The sequence below is a fragment of the Syngnathus typhle genome, linkage group LG11 (assembly GCF_033458585.1).
Source record: "Syngnathus typhle isolate RoL2023-S1 ecotype Sweden linkage group LG11, RoL_Styp_1.0, whole genome shotgun sequence".
Classification (NCBI taxonomy): Eukaryota; Metazoa; Chordata; class Actinopteri; order Syngnathiformes; family Syngnathidae; genus Syngnathus; species Syngnathus typhle.
Genome location: NC_083748.1, coordinates 12272160 through 12293794, shown reverse-complemented (window position 1 = coordinate 12293794; position 21635 = coordinate 12272160). Strand labels below are relative to the sequence as shown.

General features: G+C 46.9%; 3 protein-coding genes across 4 annotated transcripts; 1 reads left to right on the top strand and 2 right to left on the bottom strand.

Moving 5' to 3' along the window:
- Positions 1-75: 75 nt before the first annotated feature.
- pnp4a (purine nucleoside phosphorylase 4a) lies at positions 76-9207 on the bottom strand. The gene is made up of 8 exons (XM_061291035.1): positions 9193-9207; positions 2819-3006; positions 1845-2008; positions 1676-1779; positions 1002-1177; positions 743-933; positions 582-661; positions 76-414 (listed from the first exon to the last, which is right to left on the bottom strand). The coding sequence occupies exons 2-8, from the start codon at positions 2959-2961 to the stop codon at positions 259-261; spliced, it is 1014 nt and encodes a 337-aa protein (XP_061147019.1). The 5' UTR covers positions 2962-3006; positions 9193-9207; the 3' UTR covers positions 76-258.
- Positions 8271-12555, top strand: LOC133162096 (tribbles homolog 3-like). Its single transcript, XM_061291036.1, has 4 exons — positions 8271-8656; positions 10316-10588; positions 10693-10985; positions 11070-12555. The coding sequence occupies exons 2-4, from the start codon at positions 10316-10318 to the stop codon at positions 11572-11574; spliced, it is 1071 nt and encodes a 356-aa protein (XP_061147020.1). The 5' UTR covers positions 8271-8656; the 3' UTR covers positions 11575-12555.
- atrip (ATR interacting protein) lies at positions 12551-21554 on the bottom strand. 2 transcript variants are annotated; one of them, XM_061291034.1, is made up of 23 exons: positions 21220-21554; positions 20373-20692; positions 20153-20235; positions 19905-20075; positions 19665-19768; positions 19392-19510; positions 19238-19312; positions 19011-19149; positions 18773-18904; positions 18337-18529; positions 18197-18259; positions 17971-18119; positions 17670-17806; positions 17467-17558; positions 17307-17381; positions 16943-17228; positions 15732-16735; positions 15544-15618; positions 15403-15451; positions 14540-14628; positions 13382-13510; positions 13200-13296; positions 12551-13102 (listed from the first exon to the last, which is right to left on the bottom strand). In XM_061291034.1, exons 2-17 carry the CDS (start codon positions 20689-20691, stop codon positions 16662-16664), a joined length of 2211 nt encoding a protein of 736 aa, XP_061147018.1. In that variant the 5' UTR covers position 20692; positions 21220-21554; the 3' UTR covers positions 12551-13102; positions 13200-13296; positions 13382-13510; positions 14540-14628; positions 15403-15451; positions 15544-15618; positions 15732-16661. The 2 variants fall into 2 exon arrangements, with proteins under 2 accessions (XP_061147018.1, XP_061147017.1); XM_061291033.1 differs by having other exon boundaries at positions 21251-21554.
- Positions 21555-21635: the final 81 nt, after the last annotated feature.

Sequence of the window (21635 nt, the reverse complement as noted above, 5' to 3'; positions counted from 1 at the left end):
TAGTCGCTATTTAGTGAGGGGCTGCCTTGTGCTTGGCAGCGATCAAAACGGGAAGGATGATGTAAAAAAAAAAAAAACAGTATCAATTTTTAATTTGACCATAAAATGGATGGATAAACATTTTCTTAACTCCTACAACTAATATAGCCCCGCATTACATTGTATAAATATTTATTCTATTGAAATAACAGCGGTTGATTAAAAGAAGTTATCTGTACCATGTGACATCTGTACAAAAAAGAAAAAGGTGTCCCCCTCTTAAAGAGTGTTATTTCTGCTGTCGCTGATGTTGTTGATTTCCATCCTGGCGACCAGTTCGGTCACGAGCTGCTGCAGCGTGTGCGAGCGCTGCCGGCCCACTTCCAGAACCCCCTGGTGGTCCACACTTTCTGGGTCCTCATAGCTCTTTACCACCTGATGCAAACACAGAGTCAACTTCATAAAGCATCTCATTTAGAATGCTTTTCGTTCCGTAGAATCTCAAAGTGATGAAGGTACATCATTAAAAATGTTCTGTACAGACGTATAAAATAGACTGGGGTGCAACGTAAAGGGGCTCATTTGTGTGTGTGTGTGTTTACCTTGTTGGTGATAAGAGATAGGCCGAAGACCCTTAAGCCGCAGTGGGTCGCAATGACGACCTCGGGGGCAGTACTCATGCCTGGAAACACCACCCATGTTTGTTGTGGTGCACGCGAAATATAAATCTGTTATATAAAATCAAACAAAACGTGTGCCATACCGACAGCGTCCACGCCCAGTCGATGCAGCAGTCCGGCCTCAGCGATGGATTCAAAAGTGGGTCCCCCGACCATGGCATACACCCCCTCCTGCGTGAGGTTGGCCACGCCAATCTGCTTTGCAATCTCAATGGCCAGGGAGCGCAGACCTTTGTCGTAGCATCCCGACATGGCCGGGAAGCGCGGCCCGAACCTGCAAACACGGCAAAAGCGTTAGCGAGAAAACAACCAGGACGGTTCCTCCGCACGCGTCCGCCTCACTTGTCGTCGTTGGGTCCGTTGAGAGGGTTCAGACCCACCAAGCCGGGGAAGTTGATGTGGTCCTTGATGATCATGATGTCACCGGGTCGCAGGCCATCAGCCAACGAGCCGGCGGCGTTGGTCACGATTAAGGTCTCCACGCCCAGCAGCTTGAAGACTCGCACCGGAAAGGTGGTCTGAAAGATGTACAAAGGTAGCACATGTAGATTTTACATAATGACACATATCAGAACGAAACAATACATAAATGTCCAATCCGTATGATGCTGGTGGTTGGAGCACTTGAGGACAAATAGTTTTAAAATGGGAATGATTCCGAAACCAATCGGCTTCACACGGGGAAAGAACAATAGCTGCATTGAATTGCCTGCCAAAATGCAGCATGTGACCAAAGGCGTAATTCGCTCAAGTGACACGTTAGCATCGGTGGCTAATTTAGCATCACGAGTATGATAGAACTTTATTCATCCCACAGCGGGGAAATTTACTTGTCACAGAAATGTTCAAATTAAAAAAAATTGAAAGCCTTCTTGAACATCTGCTCTTCAAAAGAATGTATGATATGATAAGCAACTTCTCCCTTGGTTTAAAAGGAACGAGGGGGGGCTCCAATTGTTTGCAGAACATCACGACAGCAAGATGCAAGTTAGGCTGCGGTGCGTGTATCGTGTTACCTTGCATAGCGAATGTCCCTCATACATGTGGAATCGACCCTGCATGCACACGCATGTTTTCCCCTTCATCTCCCCGAAAACCAGCCGGCCGGCGTGACCTTGAACTGGAGGGCGACATCGTCAAAGAACATCCCAGTTCCAAATTTACCGCCCGAGTTGGGGAGTTTACCTGTGCTCTGCGGGAAACCTGGAATGTCGGCGTAAGGGAAGGAATCTTGACATTTGAGGGCGTCGGCCAACATGCCCAAGCCCGAGCCGCAGATGATGGCTACTTGGGGGCGATGTTTGGTGTGAGACTTCAGCCACTCCGCCGACTTCTGGTATTCATCGTGGCTAACATGGACATAAATGCCGAGGGGGTTTTGATTAGGTTTCTAACCTAATCATGATTGGTTTTATCATTTCCCGTGTGCGTCCGCGAGCCCTCCCCATCCATTCTGGGCTAACGGTGGCATTTCCTTCTAGCCGTGCCGTGAGCACGGGTCACAAGGTGAGCATCACGGGAGCGTTGGCGGGAATTGTGTCCGCATGTGACCTACCGTTTGACTTTTTTTCCTCTTGGGGCGCACTCTCTCTCTCCCGTGTCCGCCTTGTGATATGGTGGTTAAACGTGGCCAAAATGGGAAAAAATGTGAATCCCACATTTCATTTCGACGTCAAATGCCCTTCAAAAGTTGTCAGACCAACAGTTGATCATCTGAACAGTTTATCCTCATGAGGGTTGAGGGCACAGAAACTCTGTCTTAAAACTTTCATTTGAAAATATTCCAATCTTAAAAGTCTGTTTTGAAAACCAAAACTTGGTCTGGGACCCCATTTTGCCACAGCAACCTTGTCTTGAACCCTAATTTGAAGATCTAAGACTGAAATTGTACTTTGAAACACCAACCTTAACTTAGAAACCCCAACACTGGCTTTAAGGCAAAAACGAAATCTAAAGTTGGCCTTGAAACCCAAACCCAGGCTGGAAAATCTCATTTCCACTTAGAATCTCAATTTAAATGCTGAAATATTGAATATTTAAAACAGTGCTTCAACTGTTAAGAAATCTCTTACATTGCACAAGATGATTTGCAAAAGAACTCGATGATGAAGATGATGTTGAAAGATATGATGGAGAAAAAAATTAACATTTTTTCTTACCTGATATGTTCTCTGCTGTGCATGATGGATGGTGCTTGACTGGGATGTGTGTGTGTGTGTGTATGGTGTGTGAGGCTGGTTCCCATCAGCAGCCATATAAACAGATCGCATTCTTCTGATTGGCCAACAAGATGGCCATTCATCAGCGGCAACCAATGAATGAAGGCGTTGTTTGTGCGAGTGGATTCCTATCAAAACAAGAACGTGGGTCTGTGTTACTACAGAAATCAATATGTAGAAAATTCTGCATCAATGCAGTTGAGCGACTCAAGGAAATCTGATTTGTTTCATAACTTGCTCGTGAAAGTAGAAAAATAATCATCACCACATCCATTTTCTTAATTTTCTTATTTAGGCTAGCTTGTGAGCTGGCCTCCATCTCCGGCTAGCAAAAACCAGAGAACAGCTCTTTTTGCAACCCGTGCGGCACGAGGATCAGCAGCGTTGGCATGGTTAACGAGAAGCAACTGGGATGAGATTGCCCCCGGTCTCATGACCTCTAACACGCTAACTCACTGCACATGCTGCTGTGATCAGCTGACCTGACGCCGTGATGACCTCAAACGCAAATGACAAAGAAAACACAGCAACGCCAATCCCATTCAACTCACGTTGAATTGGACGCTCATTTTCACTATTGTGTGTGTAATTGTAACAATGTGTGATGATTTGTGTTTGATATATTCGAACAAGTGCAGCATTGTCGTCGGGCCACAAGGAAAGCACATTAGCGGCCTAATGAGCAGAGCACTGCAGGCGGTTACGAGGAAATTAAAGGCATCGCCTCAGGGTGAAAATAAATGAGAGAAAAGATGAAGAGGAAGGACATGTTTGAAATTTATGAATCACGGGCAACGTTTATGTCAATGGAAAGCGCAAGGCTTCTTAGTGTGCATCCTCAAGGACACGTCAATAATGTGTCTTTTTCATACAATGTCACCAATAACAGTAGATACATCAATAATTCAAATGTAGCCATTTTGTTCCTACACTCCCATCATTTGAAGCAATAGGCGCATTTAAGGTAAAAACATTTTGTGTCTCTGTGATAATAATTTGGAGAAAAAAAAGGGCTTGTTGACCTTGAATTGTTAGCTTCCATTTTAAATGATTCGTATTGCAAGCAATGTGAACTATGTGTGCCAGTCAGACAGTGAGGCATTCAGTCTTACGTCAAAGCATCATTATGACCGGACATCCTCATCTTGTCCTTATGTGTCCAATCAGTCATAATTCCCCCACTTAAAATCCAAATTTAAAACCCTAAATCTCGTTGGAGACACTTTTTTTGAGGAATAAATTCAAACGAAGGTTTTTAAGTATTTTCCTTCAGAGCGATTAAATCTGCTGTGTTGCCTTCAGTGCCCCTCGTTAAGAGGAAAAAAAACCCGCAATGTTTGTGAACGCCTTAAGAAAGGTTTGACTTTGCAAATCTCATTGTTATCACGTGAAACGAAGTCGATGGTCAGACGTGGCTAAAAGTAAGACATCATTTTGGCTAAAGCTTTTAGCGCCCTCTGATGGTCGTGGTTAGTATTGCTCTCGCACCACCCCCACCAAAAAAATCAACTTTACAGCAAGACAATCAATGTTTTGAACTAGACTTAGGGATTTCTCTGCCCTAAGATTAGATAAGCATTTTAATTTGTCGATAAAATAATGCATTCATGTGAACTAAAACTGTGAATTTATTTGGTAAAATTGGTCATTTTAGTCTTTCTCAATTTGTTTCCCTTTTTCTCTACCATTTGTCAAAGTTATAGAACGCCACAATAACTTTTTGTGAACACGCGTCAGCGTCTGCCGCTATAATGACTGGGTCATCCAACACCTTTGACCTTTTGAGACAAAATTTCCACAATTGTTATGTTCAAACTGGGAGCAACTTTTGCAATGTTCAACATCAATGTGGTCATTTTGACCGACTTTGCCCAAATTTTCCATTTTTGTCTAGCTCTTCTAAGTTCCCACAGTTTTGATTAAATTGATTTTCCCCTCAAAATGATTAAAGTAAAGCAAAAAAAAAAAAAAAAAGGAACGTCTTCAAGGCAATTATTAAACGAACAAACCTAATATATAACCTGGTTGGGGAAATTAAATGTCACAATGCTAGTGTTAATTTAGCATATGACAAACTACATCCAAAAATATTATGGCGGCTAACTAACGAGCCATTATGACACAGTGTTACTTATTGAAGTCTTTCCGACACCCGCTCACAACAGACACACACACACACACACACACACACACACACACGTGAATGGAATGAGTCAATACTGTAACTCTTCTGCAATCACAGGCTGACTTCATCCTTCAACCAGCCCCGTGTGTGTGTGTGTGTGTCTGTGTGTGTGTGTGTGAGGGAGCATGTGTGTGTTGGTCAGCGTTGCGTGTTGATTGCACATCGTTACGACAGAAAGCAGCCTGATGGTGATGGAGGGAGCCAGTGTGTGTGTGTTTTATTTTGTTTTGTTTGTTTCAGTGGGAGATGAAGAGTGTGTGAGTGTGTGTGTGTGTGTGTGTATGTGTGAGTGAAGGCTATTGCCAAAAGTTGCATTTGATGGGCAGGAGAGCAATCAAAGAATGGAAACACACACACGCACACACACACACACACACACACACACACACAAATGATGCATGCACTAAATGTACGTATTAGTATTTTATATTTCTGTGTTGATGAACATTTTTGTGTTCAACTGCAACATGCACGCAGACACACCGGGAGTCTCGTCTTATATCACTTTTGCGTCATCCGTGATGACCTCTGTTTGTGGGTATTAACACACACACACACACACACACAGTGGGCTGTCTCGGATTGTCTCTGTGATGAAACCGGCAGTAACTGTTGGAATGTCACCTCCGTCCTCGGTGACATAGCGTGTGTTTGCGTGTGTGCGCACGCACGTGTGTGCAACCTTTGACCCTCGAGCAATGTCGATCAACACCGCTGACGTGAGCAGAATCTTTGGTACAGGCGGCCATTTTTTTAGGATTCCCATGAGAGCAGATCCAACAACAGGAGAGGGAATGATGATGAGGATGAGAAGACTTCCTGTATGTTTTCTGGGAAACTTTCTTTGCGCATCTACTCATAAAAGACACGGTGGATGTTGCTAAGCCAAAGTTCACAGTCCAGCTTTTGCGTCAAGATGATTCAGTGCTTAAAAAAAGCCAGCAGTGACACGCGTGGCCTCCATCCCGTCGCAAATAACAAACAGCGTTTGGCAATCATGTGCAATAAAGTCAGCCCGATGCTCCGTTGCTGGAGTCTTGCAATGTCGCCACTTCGGGCTTGATTGAAAAGACTCCAGCCAGCGAGCGAGCGAGCGAGCGTCGGTCTTGACATGTCTCCCCAGGTAGGTTGCATCAGTCCTTCCTTCGTTACGTCCGCTGCCTCTAAAGACTCATTAAGGAACCTGTCTTGTCCCCATCCTCGCAGCAGGCTCGGTCAGCCGGCCTCCGATTGACGCTGATTGAATGCACGCCGGCGAATTATATACAAATGATTTGATGTTCGCCTAATTAGGTCAGAACGTCCCGCTCCATCACAATACTTGGATGTGACAGAGCTGATTGGTTCTAATTAACAAACCATTCATCCAATTAAATGACAGTTCACACCAATTATGATGTCTTGGGAGTTTTGTTTGAATCTGCTTTGAATCTAAAAAACGGATTGGTTGCGGTTGGAACAGATTTTCCCCCCAATTAGTCTTTCCAATATTTGGCATAAATATATCAAATTGAGATATTATTGATTCTATTTAGCCTGGTGGGACAGCCAATGAGATGCCTCCATTTGACCGTTTTGGAGGCATGCGCATGCACTTCCATGAACAATTTGCTCAGAGGTTTATTTTATCTCAGAGATGCCAGTGGGGGGGGTGGGGGGGGGTTCTTCTCCAGGGCGGGATGCCCTGGAGCTACGCAGATGAGAGAGCGCACGGCAGGAAGTAGATTCAAATCACAGGAAGTGGCATCGGGTGGGGATCAAAGCGGCGCAGGTGGTACAGCAGTCCAGAGAGTGAGGGTTGTGAGTGCGTGCGTGCGTGTGTGCGTTCGTGTGCGTGTCGCTCAGGCCGCAGTTAAGTCAGACACTTGGCCTCTGATTTCATCACGTCGCTTATGAATAAGAGTCAAGTTTAACGGGCTCGCATACACACACACACACACACACTGCATACACTGTGCCTGTGTTTCTTCAATATTTCATCATGTGGCACAAAAACACACAAACCACGTGAAGATAACCTGCTGTGTGTGTGTTTGTGTGTGTCCAAACAAGGCGAGCAGTACTTATTACTGCAACGAAGAGTAATATTATAAACAATTGCAACAACAATACTCAAAACATTGATTATGGCACAGGAAATATTAAATGATTTTGCAAAACCCAGACTACTTTTGCAGAAACGACCGCTTCAAACCATGGCGGACTTCACGTGTGTTTTCGGGTATGCCTTCTTGAGTCTTTTTTTTTTCAGCCAATGTCATACTGCTGAGAAAAACTGTCACATATAGATTGATGGATCGAGTTATATACATGTGATGAATTAAATAAGAATGTGCACGTTCACTCACTCACTCACTCACTCACTCACTCACTCACTCACTCACTCACTCACTCACTCACTCACTCACTCACTCACTCACTCACTCACTCACTCACTCACTCACTCACTCACTCACGCACGCACGCACGCACGCACGCACGCACGCACACAAAGAGTGTGCAACAGGAAGGAAGCCTAAAAGCCAGGCCATTTCCTGTAGTTTCTGCGTAAACTAGTCCATATCCTGTCCTCCTGCAACTATCACCCCTCTCTTCCGTTTGTGAGCAAATGTCCGCAGATTTTTTGTTTGGGGGGGGGGGGGGACACACAAAAAATGTGTTGGACCTGGGAAGGGTACGCCCTTCCACACCTCACCAAACTCAAGCGAGCACGCCTTGATGGTGTCACATTTAGGGTTGCAAAACTGTGTCCATGAGTATTTTCTTTAGTTTGAATTTACATAACTAAAGTGGAAATGTGTTAAAAGTGTTTTAAGTAGAAAAAAGGACACACATTGCAGAAAAAAAATGTTATAATAATGCGATTTTGTTTTATCCTCCAATTCTGTGCACTGGTGATCACTAGGATTTTAAAATTGTATTTTGTTTTACTTGCAATTTCTCAAAATAATTTGCAATGGTTTGCACGCAAATGACCCGTAAATGTCGTATTGTTGTCGTTTTAAAATCAATGTTATGGCTTGATAAGTGATCTTTTCAAGCAGTAAGTGTGTAAAAGGTTGATTCAGACGCTGATGTAATTAATTTTGTGTTATTAGTTTTGTTTGTGAATTTCGCATTATGCTCGATGCGTGAGTGACGTGTCTACTGTCTGACGACGGATCGACTGTGGATTGCAACATGTAAACCCCGCCCCTGTGTAGTGACGTCACACCGCGAGGAGTGGAACTAAACAAAGGCGAAGTCGCTCGGCGTTCGTGCGCTTCTCGATTTTCTCAATGCGACGAGAAAGTTCTACTAAACCCGCTCCGGATTACTTGGTTCAAGCCCACCCTCCAAAAAAGATCATCTAAAAGTCAGCTGTGTTGCCGTCACCTGTTTTGGAAGTAAAACGTTTTGTTTTTGTCTTGCTTTTCATCGCGCGTCGGTCGCTCCATTGCGCAACCGAGAAGCAGGCGTCACACCCCGGTTAAGTCCGTCCAGCCTGACCCGGGACGCAACTACTGCTATGGCCTCGACGACTCGTCCTTAACGGGACTTGTTGTCCAGCTTCGCCAGGGTCTTCTGGATCCGCTGGTACCCTCCAGTCCAAGGTAATTTCTTTTCTATGACCAAAAGTTGGAGCTCAACTTCAATTCAAAAAGCTATTTGTGTTTGCCAACTGGACTTACACAAGGTTTAGTTCGTGGATCACGAGTGGTCAAATATAACCCTCCAAAAGCCAAAGATAGCAGAAATGCGGAATTAAAAAAATGCTAAGTTTATTATTGCTCCACGTTGCGCTCCTGTTAAGTAACCTCGTTGTAAAGATACATAAGGCAGCGCCTCGGTGTCTTTTTGGATGTGTTTACTCTACACTTAGAAAGTAGTGAAACTGAACGCTTAGCAAACCCGTTTTGTAAGTTAACATCATATTAAATCATGGTTCATTTGCCTTTACTTGAGCAGAAGCCTTACCTCTTAAACCAAAACATTCATATTGAGGAGGGGGAATCAAATCCTAATCCAATTATTTGTTCTGCCCTAATCAAAACAAATGAATCCAAGGCAACTCTCAATCAAAACTTAGGAAATGTTCTTGCAATTTTAATCAACACCACACACATAATCAACTTTACAAACTTCTTACCTCGAGAAATGTGTTCATAATCAACCACCAAAACTTAGTCATACTCAAACATAGAAAATGTTTATCCACCCTATAAACTTTTCCACTGATGCATAATTGTGTTTGTAAAGTGTCAGTCACATGGCACTTAAGTTTGTGTCATAATGAAACTTTAGTTTATGTGTCATAATGAAACTTGCAAGGCCAACATACCAACCTCCCCCGGGCGTGTGTCACAGAATGCTGTTACCATGGTGACTCACCAGAGCAACGTTAGTCAACAGTATCTCTTTTTTTAAAAAAAAAAAAGGAAAACAATAAAGCAAAGTAGTTTTCGGGGAATAGGAGTACGCTTGTTGATCGCTTGCTAAATGTGCGTGTGTGGTCGCGCGCGTGTGTGCGTGCGTGCGGTCGCCGCTATTTAAAACGGTTAAAACTATAAAGCGTTGTGCCCTGATGCAACGATCTGAAAGCGTCTGACAGCTTACAGGAAGTTGCATCATTGCAGCCTATAGACGCCTTCGCACGTGAGGGGCGCAGTTGGTGCCCTCCCCGCTTTTTACCGTACCAATATTTACGGGTGGAGGGGGAACAACAGAGGGTGCCGTTAAGTCAAGAAATTTAGGCCTTCGTAACTATGCTCATAACTTTTCAAGCATTAAATTCAGCTCAGATGTTTGTAGGTGGCCATTGGAGACTTTGAACGCTGTATTTGCTAACCAAAACAGCAGCAACCTCTCAGAAGATTATAGACCTTATGCTTATTATTATTTATTTATTTATTTGATCACTCGCACACATGTGGGAATCGAACTCATGGTGTCGGCACACTAGACAAGCAAGTGTACCCCTACACCATCAGCCACTCTCCCTTATGCTTATTTGCTATTCACAAAATGAACCCCTGCTATTGATGTCCGAGTTAAAAAAGGTCTGTAATTGTAAGTAGATGGCGACAAAACACTAATTATGTCTAAATTAAATTAGTTTCAACTCACCTCAACATAGTTGTGCTCATCAATTGTGTTTGGAATATTTTTGTGAAACTATGGTTTTAAAGTAGCGCTTTGCCACCATCTTGTGGCGAGGGTTGACTTTTTAGGGAATTTTGATTTCACAGCTTGTTTCCTTCCTCCACTCACAGATGAGCGTGGCCGAGCGCCGTTTGAAGAGATTACTGGACCAGCCCCAGGATGCGTCACCCAAATGTAAACGGGTCTGTCGGGACCTTCCTTCGCCGCCTCCTCCCGACACAAGCCCAGTGTTTCCCCTTAGTCCGGCTATAAGTCCCGCCCCTAAGTCCAGTCAGAGCCAATCCAAAGTCAGGGTTGGGCCTTACTTCCTGTTTGAGCGCTGCGAAGGCGAGGACACGTACAGAGCGGTGCATTCCACCACACAGCAGCAGTATACCTGTCAGGTAACTTTTGCATGCATTCCTTACTTGCCACAGTGGTGACCACATGGATAGGTGGACGACCCCCCCCTTCCCTCACTTAACCCGGCCGGTTTCCATGGTTACAGGTCTTGCCCCTGGCCAACCACCAGGAGAAGTTAGCGGCTTACGCCCGGCTGAGTCGCCACAGCAACATCTGCGGCGTCCTGGACACGGTGATTGGGCAGGACGGCGCCTATCTGTTCCTGCCTGCCCATCACGGCGACATGCACGCACACGTGCGCAGCAGCAAGCGCCTCAGTGAGGACGAAGCGGGGCTCCTGTTTGCGCAGATGCTGGAGGCTGTGGCGCACTGCCACCGCAACGGTGTGGTGCTGCGGGACGTCAAGCTGCGCCGCTTCGTCTTCACCGACAGATTCAGGTGAGCCCACGGTGGCCGCTGAGGTCTTGTGCCCTCGACCTGCGCTCATTGTGTTTCAAACTCAACGGTTGTTGTTCCTCGCAGGACCCGCGTGGCCCTCCTTGGCCTCAATGACTGTGTCGTCCTCCAGAGCGGCGAATCCGACTCCCTGTTGGACCGCCACGGCTGCCCCGCCTACGTGGGCCCCGAGCTACTGGCCAGCGGCAAGGCGGCGTACTCGGGCCGCGCTGCCGACGTGTGGAGCCTGGGCGTGTCCCTCTACACCATGTTGATGGGACGCTACCCCTTCCAGGACACCCGGCCCGCCGCCCTCTTTGCCAAGATCCGGCGCGGCGCCTTCAGCATCCCCGCCTGGCTTTCGCCGCCGGCCAAGTGCTTGATTGCATGCATGCTTCGCAAGTCTCCCGCCGAACGTTTGCGGGCGTCCGAGCTGCTGATGCACCCGTGGTTGAGCAGTCGCCATGTGGCGCCGGTGGCGCCCCACGCCGCCACCACCACGCAGCGGGGCTCGGGCCGAGGGGCGGAGTGGAGGCACAAGGACGACGAAGGTGGCGACCAGGTGGTGCCGACGTGCACCCAAAAGCACTAACAAAACAATCTCCGACTTGACACTACTCCAGCGTCCTGGATTACTTGAGCCTCGAGTGCCTTCCGCAACATCGGCTCATTTTGAATCACCTAAATGCTGTACACAAAATACTCATTTGTTGTCTCAAAGTAGGAACAGCTAAGCACTTAATTTCACAGCCTGAACAAAATTGATTTGCCACAAAATAGCAGCAAATTTTCACGTCAATGAATCGCCGCCACTTATTTCACTATACTAGTTACAAAGGTGCCACAAGATTTCCGCCTTTATGAAACTCCTGTACTCACTTCAACGTTGTGCCTTGACAACAAGACGGTGGCAGAGTGTCATTTTTGTCGAAACGGAATTCCATAACGCACATCAACATTGTTCACCGAATGGTGGGAAAGCAGAATTTTTGTCTAAACTTGAAACGTTTCAATTTACTTCAACATAACGCTGATTATGTATAATGTGCACAATCGATTTTGTAGTGCTTTTACAATGCACAGAAAGTAGCTTTCTGATTTCACAAGGTGGCGCCAAATCTCAGTTGGCTATTTGGAAATGTGCTTTAGCACCAGCTTGTGGCATCATTGTACCTTGGAACAAATTGATGGGGGAAAGTTTCTTTGTGGCAAATGCAAATAATTATTAACTTTTGGGGGGAGGGTGTAAATTACCGAATTTCTTTCCTGCAATTTGTGCGACATTCAATGTTTGAAAATGACAACTTGTCAGTGTTTTGCCAGCCCGCCCCACGAGACTGACGTGTTGTTTACGTTCTCTGGAACTACGCCACATGCTCCCTTGTCTACCTCAGTTCTTGTCATTTTGCTTCATTTCTCCAAGATAGTCCTTTCTCATCAACTGTTCGCTCCACATCATATCCAGTTGTAACCCCCCCCCCCCATTTCATATGTCCCATATTTTGCAGTTTCACAGATAATCCACCAAAAAACAGTGAGACCCGTAATAAAAAGACGTGACATAAATATACAAGTGTATATATTTGTGTATTTGTGTGTTGAGCTGTCTTCTTCACATGACTTTGGCACAGGTGGTTCAAATCATTTTGGCACATATATTTCAACGGATTGACGATTGGTTGATAATCTTGAGGCCAAAGTCTTCACAAAAAAACTTGAAGATAAAACACGATGCAGTTTTCAAGAGTTCTCAAGTGAATTTATAAAATGAATTTAACATTCTTGGCTCAAAACACAAATGAGATCAAGAATTTCAGCAAAATTTAACATGCATTTGTAACGCCATTTAGGGAGAATGACTCCGACTTTATGGTTGGTATACAAGCAATTAACCCTTTTTAACCCTTAATTAACCATTCGAAGATCAAGAAAACTCACTCCGACTTATTCTGGGTCTCGTGAGCGGCGTTGGATCAATCCGAAATGTTGCAGTATGATGGCAGGTTCCTCGTGTTACAATGCAACATTTTACTTCAGGCACAGTGACGCACACTGGAACACATCCCGGACACAAAGGGAGGGCAGGACGAAGTCACAAGCATGATTAGTCCATAGCAAGTCTGGAATAGAACACACACAAACATGTTCACAGAATATAAAGGGACAGAATCATGCATGACTTTCTGTATTATCAAGGTGAATAAAGAATCCTTTTACCGTCTGGAGCAACCGCGTAGCAGCCCACAGGAAATATGCCAGAAAACTGAGAACTGGCAAAACTGGTTTCTGTGCCATCAGTCCACATCAAACCGTTCTGGAAGAACAATATTTGCAACAAATCAGTCTTAAGTTGATCTCTTTTGAAAAGAGAGGGAAGGGTGTTGTTGTTTTGAGCTCACAGCGTCTACAGAGAGTCCAATCCAGACATCGCTTTCCCCTAAAGTCCGCACCGTGAACGCATTGACCACGCCCTGCTCGAAAACATTGTGGATGGAGGCCAGATTTCCCCCCAGATCCTCGCAGGACTGCTGTTTGGACAAAGAACAAAGCATCAACATCTGTGCACACTAGAGTGCTCCCTGCTGATAGAAGTTTCATTTATGCTGTGATCAGGTTTGGAACTTAACACTTTTCTCTCGAATCAACTTCTTCTCTTGAGAGAAAAAAAAAAAAAAGAGCCACAAATCTGGTCCCTCGCCCACAAAACCCTATTTGCATTTTTATTAATAAGGAATATAGCTGTAAGAACTCCGTTTGTGTTCAACAAATTGCTGAAAGGGTTAGGACCGGAGGGTGTGTTCCAACTACAGAGGAATCACATTCCTCAGCCTCCCTGGTAAGGTCTATTCAGGGGTGCTGGAGAGCAGACTCTGTCGGGAGGTCGAACCTCGGATTCAGGAGGAGCATTGTGGCTTTCGTCCTGGCCGTGGAACAGTGGACCAGCTCTACACCCTTGGCAGGATGCTCGAGGGGGCATGGGAGTTCTCTCAACCAGTCCACATGTGTTTTGTGGACTTGGAGAAGGCGTTCGACTGTGTCCCGCTCCTACCCTCACCTATGGTCACGAGCTATGGGTCGTGACCGAAAGAACGAGATCCCGGATACAAGCGACCGAAATGAGTTTCCTCCACAGGGTGTCCGGGCTCTCCCTTAGAGATAGGGTGAGAAGCTCGGTTATCCGGGAGATACTCAGAGTAGAGCCGCTGCTGGTCCACGTTGAGAGGAGCCAGATGAGGTGGCTCGGGTATCTCATCAGGATGCCTCCCTGGGGAGGTGTTCCGGGCATGTCCCACCGGTAGGAGACCCCGTGGACGACCCAGGACGCGCTGGAGAGACTATGTCTCTCAGCTGGCCTGGGAAAGCCTTGGGATCCCCCGGGATGAGCTGGATGAAGTGGCTGGGGAGAGGGAAGTCTGGGAGGCCCTCTTAAAGCTGCTGCCCCGAAGATGAATGGATGGATGGCTGGATGATTAGGTGGTGTGATATTAGTGTGATAAAGAGTGACAAGCACTGTATCACAGTGTACTACGTTAACACTGTCTGGAACTCTTGCCGACCTCTGCTTGATCAAACGTCAGCGGTTCCCCTTCGAAGATGAAACAACGATTGTTCAGCTGAACCCAGCCTGGAGGGCATCTGGTGTCACCTGCAACAAAACAAGTCAAACAGTTGCATTCAATCCAATCTTTCTTACGACCTAAAGTAGTCAACGCGTCAGCTATAAAAATCTGAGCAGCCCTCAGATGCCGCCAAAGCAGTTAGGTGTCAATGAAATATGTTGATGATCATCTGCAAAGTCAAAACAGCCCTCACATTCTTTAATGTCTTTATGAACAGCTCTTTCTTGATTCCTCGCACACCTTGCAGAGTTTCTCGCCTTCTAGTCAAGCAAGGTGTGCCACAAGGTAGCTCCATTTAGCTTCAAGTTCCCAAATTCAGCTCCCCAAAGGCATTTTTACGTAGCAACATGAAATTTGTTTGTCATCTTGATGAAGCCAGACCAAAAAGTCTTAGGAAGCTATCAATGAACAGACAGCAAGTCTGAAATTTGTCCGGGCGATATTGGTAAGTTCCTGACGTCTTTATTCGACAAAGATTTTGTCCAACGGGACAATTGGGAGTAGAGGTTCCATCTTTATCTGCAAGCCAGCAGAGAAAGCTCCACAGCTGTGTACTCAATCTTTCTGGCGTAGTTCAACTAGGAACTTCTGGTAGTTACTATTAGCATAGTCACTTAGCGAGCAGTCAAGATACAAGAACCAGGAGATGGTGATATGATCAAATTGAAATCTTGTACACAGTGCAACATTCGATGGTTGGAGCATTGCTTGAGGGTGAAGTTTGACTCTTTATAAGAGAAACCTGACTAGATAATTACCACAGAAGCAAGTATGAGTTAAATCACAGGTAGGTTACATACCGAACGACTGTACCGGGTTTAGATCAGGCTGTGACGGGTTTGGCTCAGACTGTAATGAGAAAGAAAAGGTGTTACATTTGAAATATCGTACATTTTGAACAATTCTTCGTCATCCATCATGAACAGTCGGGTTTGACTCACAGGGATAGGGCTCAATTGGCTGATTCCTTGGCCGATTCCACAAATGAAGAGCAGCAAGCCAAGAGCAGACGTCATCTGCCGAGTGACACAAATACACAAAAGTGTTGTTATTGTTCGCCTTTAGAATAAAACATGATTTTGCGAGCGAAAACAAGAGAGTAAAAAAATAAAAATAATCAAACAGTTACCATTGCAGTAGAGATGTTCAATGTGGAGGATAGGGAGGAGCCACCTTTTTAAATGTTGGCTGACATGTCACATGACTCACTTGACAAGTTCTGCCTGGAAAATGGAGAAAAAAAAAAAAAAAGCCATCTGCTGGCCAAAATCTTTTTGTTTAGTGCCAAAGCCATCATCTTGAGGTTTTGGATGACAAATAAAATGTAAAATTACTTCAGGCACATGCACACTTAACCTCTAAATTAGATTCAAGCATCTGGACAAAAAAAATTCTTCTAGTAGATGATCGATGCCCGAGTATTTTGTTTATTTTTTTTGGCAATGATGTTACGGAAGCAGAAGGATCTCAATGCCACGCATTGAAACAAAACAAAATAATCCCCTCAACTAACGAGGGCTGCATTAATCTTTGATTCCTGCAAAGTTACTCATGGTAGACTCCGTTACAGGTCTACATTCCGTACAACCCAGTATGCAAATTCACTATCGTGGGACTTTACAAAACCTCAATTATCATTTCTGTTTGTGCTGTGAGCCGCACACCCAGGAAAGAACGGAAATCCAGAATCACTCATAACAAGAATCAAAACATAGAAGCATCATTTTTCAGATTCTAATTTTTTACACCCAATCCTCCGAACAACATTCCGACAGTATCGGGATGTGTTCCATTGTCCGCTGATTTAGCAAAAGCCAGCAATCAGCAGGTGCAAAGCTCAAACGGTATGACACCACAGGAGGCTATATATGGGATAATTGACAATTACTGCCACTACTCTTAAGTAAGTACGGGAAGGGGAAATTATTTGTGAGGAGAACCGGTTCCCGTGATTTGAAAGCATACGCCTTGTTTTAAAATGCGAGTCTGGTTGCTCTGTTTTTTTATGCCTCAACTGGACTTTATTGCACAGACAGTGTTCATCATCAAGGCGACCCAATCAGGAGCCGGACTCAGTGTCCATGTCATCGGTATCGTCGCATTCCGGACGGGAGATTTCCTCAAAGGCCAGCTCTGACAAACAAAAAGGAATACGTTTCACTTGAGCCAAAATGTGATGTTTCGCGAAAGCTGTAGATTTTTTTTTTTTTTTTTAATTTTTTTAAATTGACACTCAAAAAATGTCAATAAATTCGACTTACTTGTGACATACATGCATAGCATTTTATGGCTTCTTAATCACCCAATGGAAAAGCATGCATCTCCTCATTTTGAGCTCACCTTCGCTCTCGCTGAGCTCGGGGATCCTCTTGAGGACGTCGCGCAGGGCCGGGACGGCCTGGTCGTACATGTGCAGCAACGGGCGGCAGCTGGCCGAGAACCCGCCGTGATGGTGGAGCAGCCAGTGAAGGAGGAGCACGCATTCGCGCAGCAGTGACGCCGGCGGGTTGCGCCACCAGGGCGGCGACCGCGAGGAGCCCGCGTCGGTCGACGTGTCCGGCAGCTCTGCCGAGTCGTAGAGCTCCAACCACTGACGGTGGAGAATGAGCACCGACGTCTGAACCACCTGACGCACACACGCGAGGACGCTGAGGCAAATGTTTTGCCCAATCTGGGTACATCATCATCACCATGTGTGTGTTACCTCGATGTAGCACTGGCAGCTGCTGCTCTGCCAGTTCTCTGCTGTCTGACTGAGGCGGTTGAACAATCGGACCACCTCGAAGAGAAGAAAGAAGAGCGTTTGAGTCGTCTCCAACAGGACCGCAAAGTGTCCCTCCCTCCCGCCGGGAGCGGCCGAGCACCTGCAAGGCCATCCGGGTGAGCTCGGCGTGTGGCGCCTTCCTGACGGGTCTTTTTCGCACGTGCTGCAGCAGCTTCAGGAGGACGCAGGGCTCTGCCCGGACACACAAGTGTGTTTGCCACACGGAGATTGACGCAGCGTCGCGTGGCAGATGGAACAGAATGGAGCCAAAGGAAAAGCTTTTTGCTGAGAATGAAAGCTCACCATGATGGGCGCAGAGTTGGCGAGTCAGGGTGTGGTGGTCGCACGCGCGCACCAGGGCGGCGGTGCATTCGGCGAGCACACGCGGCTTGCGGTGGGCCAACACGCACGCACGCAGCGCCTGCAGCACGCACAGCAACCTGGCAGACAGCCAGATAACGTGTGCATTATTTCTTTTTAAAAATCATAAAAGCCACTTAGAAACACTAAGCCCCCCCCGCCACTAATGTTTAGAATTAGAATGATTTCCTACATAGTGATAGACATGCATGCATCCATATTTCCCAAAGTACAAAACGGCTACCTGTCAGCATGCGTATACGGCGTCCTCTCGATCAGGATACCGGCGACCTTCGCGGCGTTAACCACCATCTCCTCCAACTTTCCATCAAGGACGCGCAACACGGAGCGCAGCAAGGCGTGGTGGGAGCGTAGTGCCTCGGTCGCGCCGGTCTGTGATTCATTGATGGCCATGATCATCAAAGGCGGCAAAACACCCCGCGGACTTTGCGCTTTCTGTGTCCCAATACTTTAGTCTGGCGCTTGTTTTCCGTGCCGGCTTCGCTCTGTGTCCGGAGAAGCGCCTGGACCACCTGTGGAACATCAAGCCCACCCAAGGGCTTCTCAGTTCACGCACACACACGCGTGCACGAGCGGCGTGTCAGCACACCTCCCGGCTGTGGTTTATCAGCAGGTAGAGGATCCTCAGCGCCGCCATCCCCGCGTCTTCAACACTAGCGATGTCTGCCTCGTCCCATCGCTCCGTCGACGACCCGGAGGCCTCATCCCGTGCATCCAGCACCTGGCAGAGGCGGGACAAGTGCGTGTCCAGCAGCGGGAGGAGAAGCACAGCCCCGGGACATCTGAGAGCGCACACACAGCTTATTTTTAACATTTCGAAGGAATGTACACGGTACACGCATGAGTCACGGGGTGAGACAGCAGAATGAACAGATCGATGGACTGTAGTGAAGTTCAATTCAATTGATTATCTCTGTGAAGGTACCACCGCAAAGCTCTTAGACCGTGAGATTGTGTACTGTGTGGCGTGCACAGCAATCGGCCACTAGAGGGCGATACGGAGCGCGCTTGTGTACACAGCGCACCCATTTTCTTGCTCCTCTGCTGCAACAGGTTGGCTTTGACTCAGCATGTTGAGGCCCGTTATGGCCAAACTCTGGATTGGACTGAGGGTCGCTCGCAGGGCTCCGCCTTTACTCCCGCCCGCGCCGGTTGACCTGCACACAAACACGGAAAAGTAGCTGAAAGCCGAAGTTCGGTTGACACGGGCCCCGCATACATCACACATGTCTCGACACACAATCCTGCATGTATGGGGCAGACCTCATGTCCCTCATAACAGTGGCCGAGTTGGGCCCTGCCGCCACGCAGACATCACTCGGGCAGACGGACAGCAGGTGCGAGAGGCAAAGACTGCCGGGAGACAGCGGCTGCTGCAGCAACAAGCCCAACAGGACGCCACCTACGAGGCGAGGGAACACAAATGGGAGGCAAGTTGAAGAAATGAAGAGAGTCTGAGCGAGCGGCAAAGGTCCACGTGCGGCACAGACCCGGGTGCTGCCGGTGTGGCGGCCGCTCGGACAGGAACGGATCGGCCCCGGCTACTTCCCGCTTGTCAAGTCCTTCTGCAGTGCAAGATCGGCACGGAAACATCCGTTGGAACACGGCCCAACGTCACCCTGGACGACAGCGACCGCCACTCACCGTTTCTGCGTGTCTTGCCGGGAGTTTTGAGGCTCTCCTTGGCGATAAAGCCGCTTCCCGTCGGCAAGGAGGAGTTGCCACTGCCGGATAGCTGGGAAAGCCCGTTGGGCACTTTGGGGCTAAGCAACACACAAACACACACACATGCTTAGAGTGCCCATTTTTGATATGTCAGATTAAGGCGTGCGACATGATTTCCGCTCTTTTTTTCTTCAGGCCTGAGCTCGCCTTTCACACCTCACGGTGGAGCCTGGACGAAGCGGAACGACTGACCTGTTTAGCGACGGCGACTTGCCCCTGTCGGCGCTCAGCAATTTGCTCTTTATCTGGTTGATCTCGGCTTCTTTGAACTGCAGCTCCGACTGCAGCGACTGAACCTGTGCTCAAAACGTCGCAGGGTCACATAACATAACATAACATAACATAACATAACATAACATAACATAACATAACATAACATAACATAACATAAAACATAACATCTGTGATCAGGTGCATCCTCAATAATCTTGCCTTCTTGTGGAGCTCCTTTTCCTTATCGCTCTGCTCTCTCTGCTTCTGCTTCTCCAGCAGGGCCAGAGCCTGCCTCTGGGTCTCCTTCTCCTGCTGGGTTCCTTTTAGGGAGTCCCGGAGCAGGCGGATCTCGCCGTTTTTCGACACAATCTCCTCCTCCACCTCCTTCAGCTGACACAAGGACACCGCAGAGGTCACGCTGCTGCGCTCATCCTCCACACTGGACGTTTTGAGACGCGCCCGCTCACCTTCCTCCGGAGATCCGCATGCTGAGCCTCCAGCAGGGTGTAGGAGTCATCTCGTTCGGCACCAGTCTGCCCAGCCTTGTTGCCTGAACACACGCAAATAAAGCCACAAGGATCAGATCAGTGTTTCCCAGCCAAGGTGGATATTTTACATGACAAACACCTCATGAATGTCTCAAAAGGTGTGTGGAGTTTTGGAGAAAGATTGCTGGCACAAACCCACCAGTTGGCTCTCTGTCAAGGGACCCCAAACGTCCTCCCTTGCTACCTTGACCGCCCGCGTTTTCTCTGTCCAGTGGCGGCCTGGTAGAGGGATGGAATCCTGACCAGTGCGCTTTGTCCCATTCAGGTTTGTTCACCTCTTTGGAGCCAAAATCCGACGCGGCCGCCAAGCCAATGGCCTGCGAGGCAATGATGTCGATCTCGTCCAGGTCATCTTGAGTGAAGTCTTCTTCATCCCCAAAGGGATCGACTTCGACAGGATTGGCCCTTAGGACATCGTGGTTCGGGCCTCGCAGTCGCTTGCTGGGAGGCCAGGCCATGCTGCGTGTGAAAGAGTCACGTGCCATCATTCAAGAACGTCGCCCAAAGCACAAAAGCACAATCAATGATACCCACGTGTGTATGTTTTTGTCAAAAAGTCAAAGTCTGCTTTATTGTCAGTTTCTTCACATGCCAAGACACACAAAGAAATCGAAATTACGTTCCCACTATCCCACTGTGACAAGACATAGTACTCAATATACATACAAGTAAACAACACACAAAAAATAAAAACAAGAAGGCACAAACAATGAATAAATAAGAGTGATGTATAAATAATAAATGACATAATAAATACGAGGCGCAAACTCGGGGCTCACGTTTCGCTTACGTATGTTAGCATATTGTAAGATTCAAACAAGCAGACGTTAAAGAGCAATAAAATGCACGTAAATACTTGACATAATACGCAAATGTTTTTTGTTTGGGCAAGTGGAGGCCGCGTACTAATTATTGCAATGGTGCCTCTGTTGCCTCAATTTGAACCAAGCGTATGCTTAAAACGTGTTTCAAAGCACTACACTCACATGTTAGTGATCTTTTGTTATGTGTTGTCACCTTTGAGTCCGATGCTGTCACCTTCTAATCAGCACATCCACCAAATTACAACCCAAACTTCTTCTGAATGGCAGGTTAGCTTGCTGCTCGGCTAACGGAGCACAACCCCCGTCAACAAGATGTTTGAACGATATTTACCCACTGGTACACCGACTATCCGCATCTCTCTGTCACTAAAACAATGTCCGTCGAGTTAATGTACTTTTTAAAGACGTTATTGAGAAGTTTTAACCACACAAAGAGCGTGACTACCAAAAAGTAAGTAACTAGCTTTCATTCTTCTCCCTCCAGAGCACGCTGCTAATCTGACCAATCAAATTACGATTTGGATTTTTTCCTGACCAATCAGAAAAGAGCCCACACACTCTGCTACGAGTACCCGGTT

Bases quoted from the DNA above. Each gene is read 5' to 3' on its own strand.
- pnp4a (XM_061291035.1), bottom strand. From the start codon at position 2,961: ATGAATGGCCATCTTGTTGGCCAATCAGAAGAATGCGATCTGTTTATA. The intron at 2,009-2,818 runs GTAAGAAAAAAT...TGTCCATGTTAG, and splicing joins CACAGCAGAGAACATATCAG to CCACGATGAATACCAGAAGT. The intron at 415-581 runs GTAAACACACAC...TGTTTGCATCAG, and splicing joins TATCTCTTATCACCAACAAG to GTGGTAAAGAGCTATGAGGA.
- LOC133162096 (XM_061291036.1), top strand. From the start codon at position 10,316: ATGAGCGTGGCCGAGCGCCGTTTGAAGAGATTACTGGACCAGCCCCAG. The intron at 10,589-10,692 runs GTAACTTTTGCA...CCATGGTTACAG, and splicing joins AGCAGCAGTATACCTGTCAG to GTCTTGCCCCTGGCCAACCA. The intron at 10,986-11,069 runs GTGAGCCCACGG...TGTTCCTCGCAG, and splicing joins GTCTTCACCGACAGATTCAG to GACCCGCGTGGCCCTCCTTG.
- atrip (XM_061291034.1), bottom strand. From the start codon at position 20,691: ATGGCCTGGCCTCCCAGCAAGCGACTGCGAGGCCCGAACCACGATGTC. The intron at 20,236-20,372 runs GTGGGTTTGTGC...GCGTGTGTTCAG, and splicing joins CCTTGACAGAGAGCCAACTG to GCAACAAGGCTGGGCAGACT. The intron at 19,150-19,237 runs GTCTGTGCCGCA...CTCGCCTCGTAG, and splicing joins GCCACACCGGCAGCACCCGG to GTGGCGTCCTGTTGGGCTTG.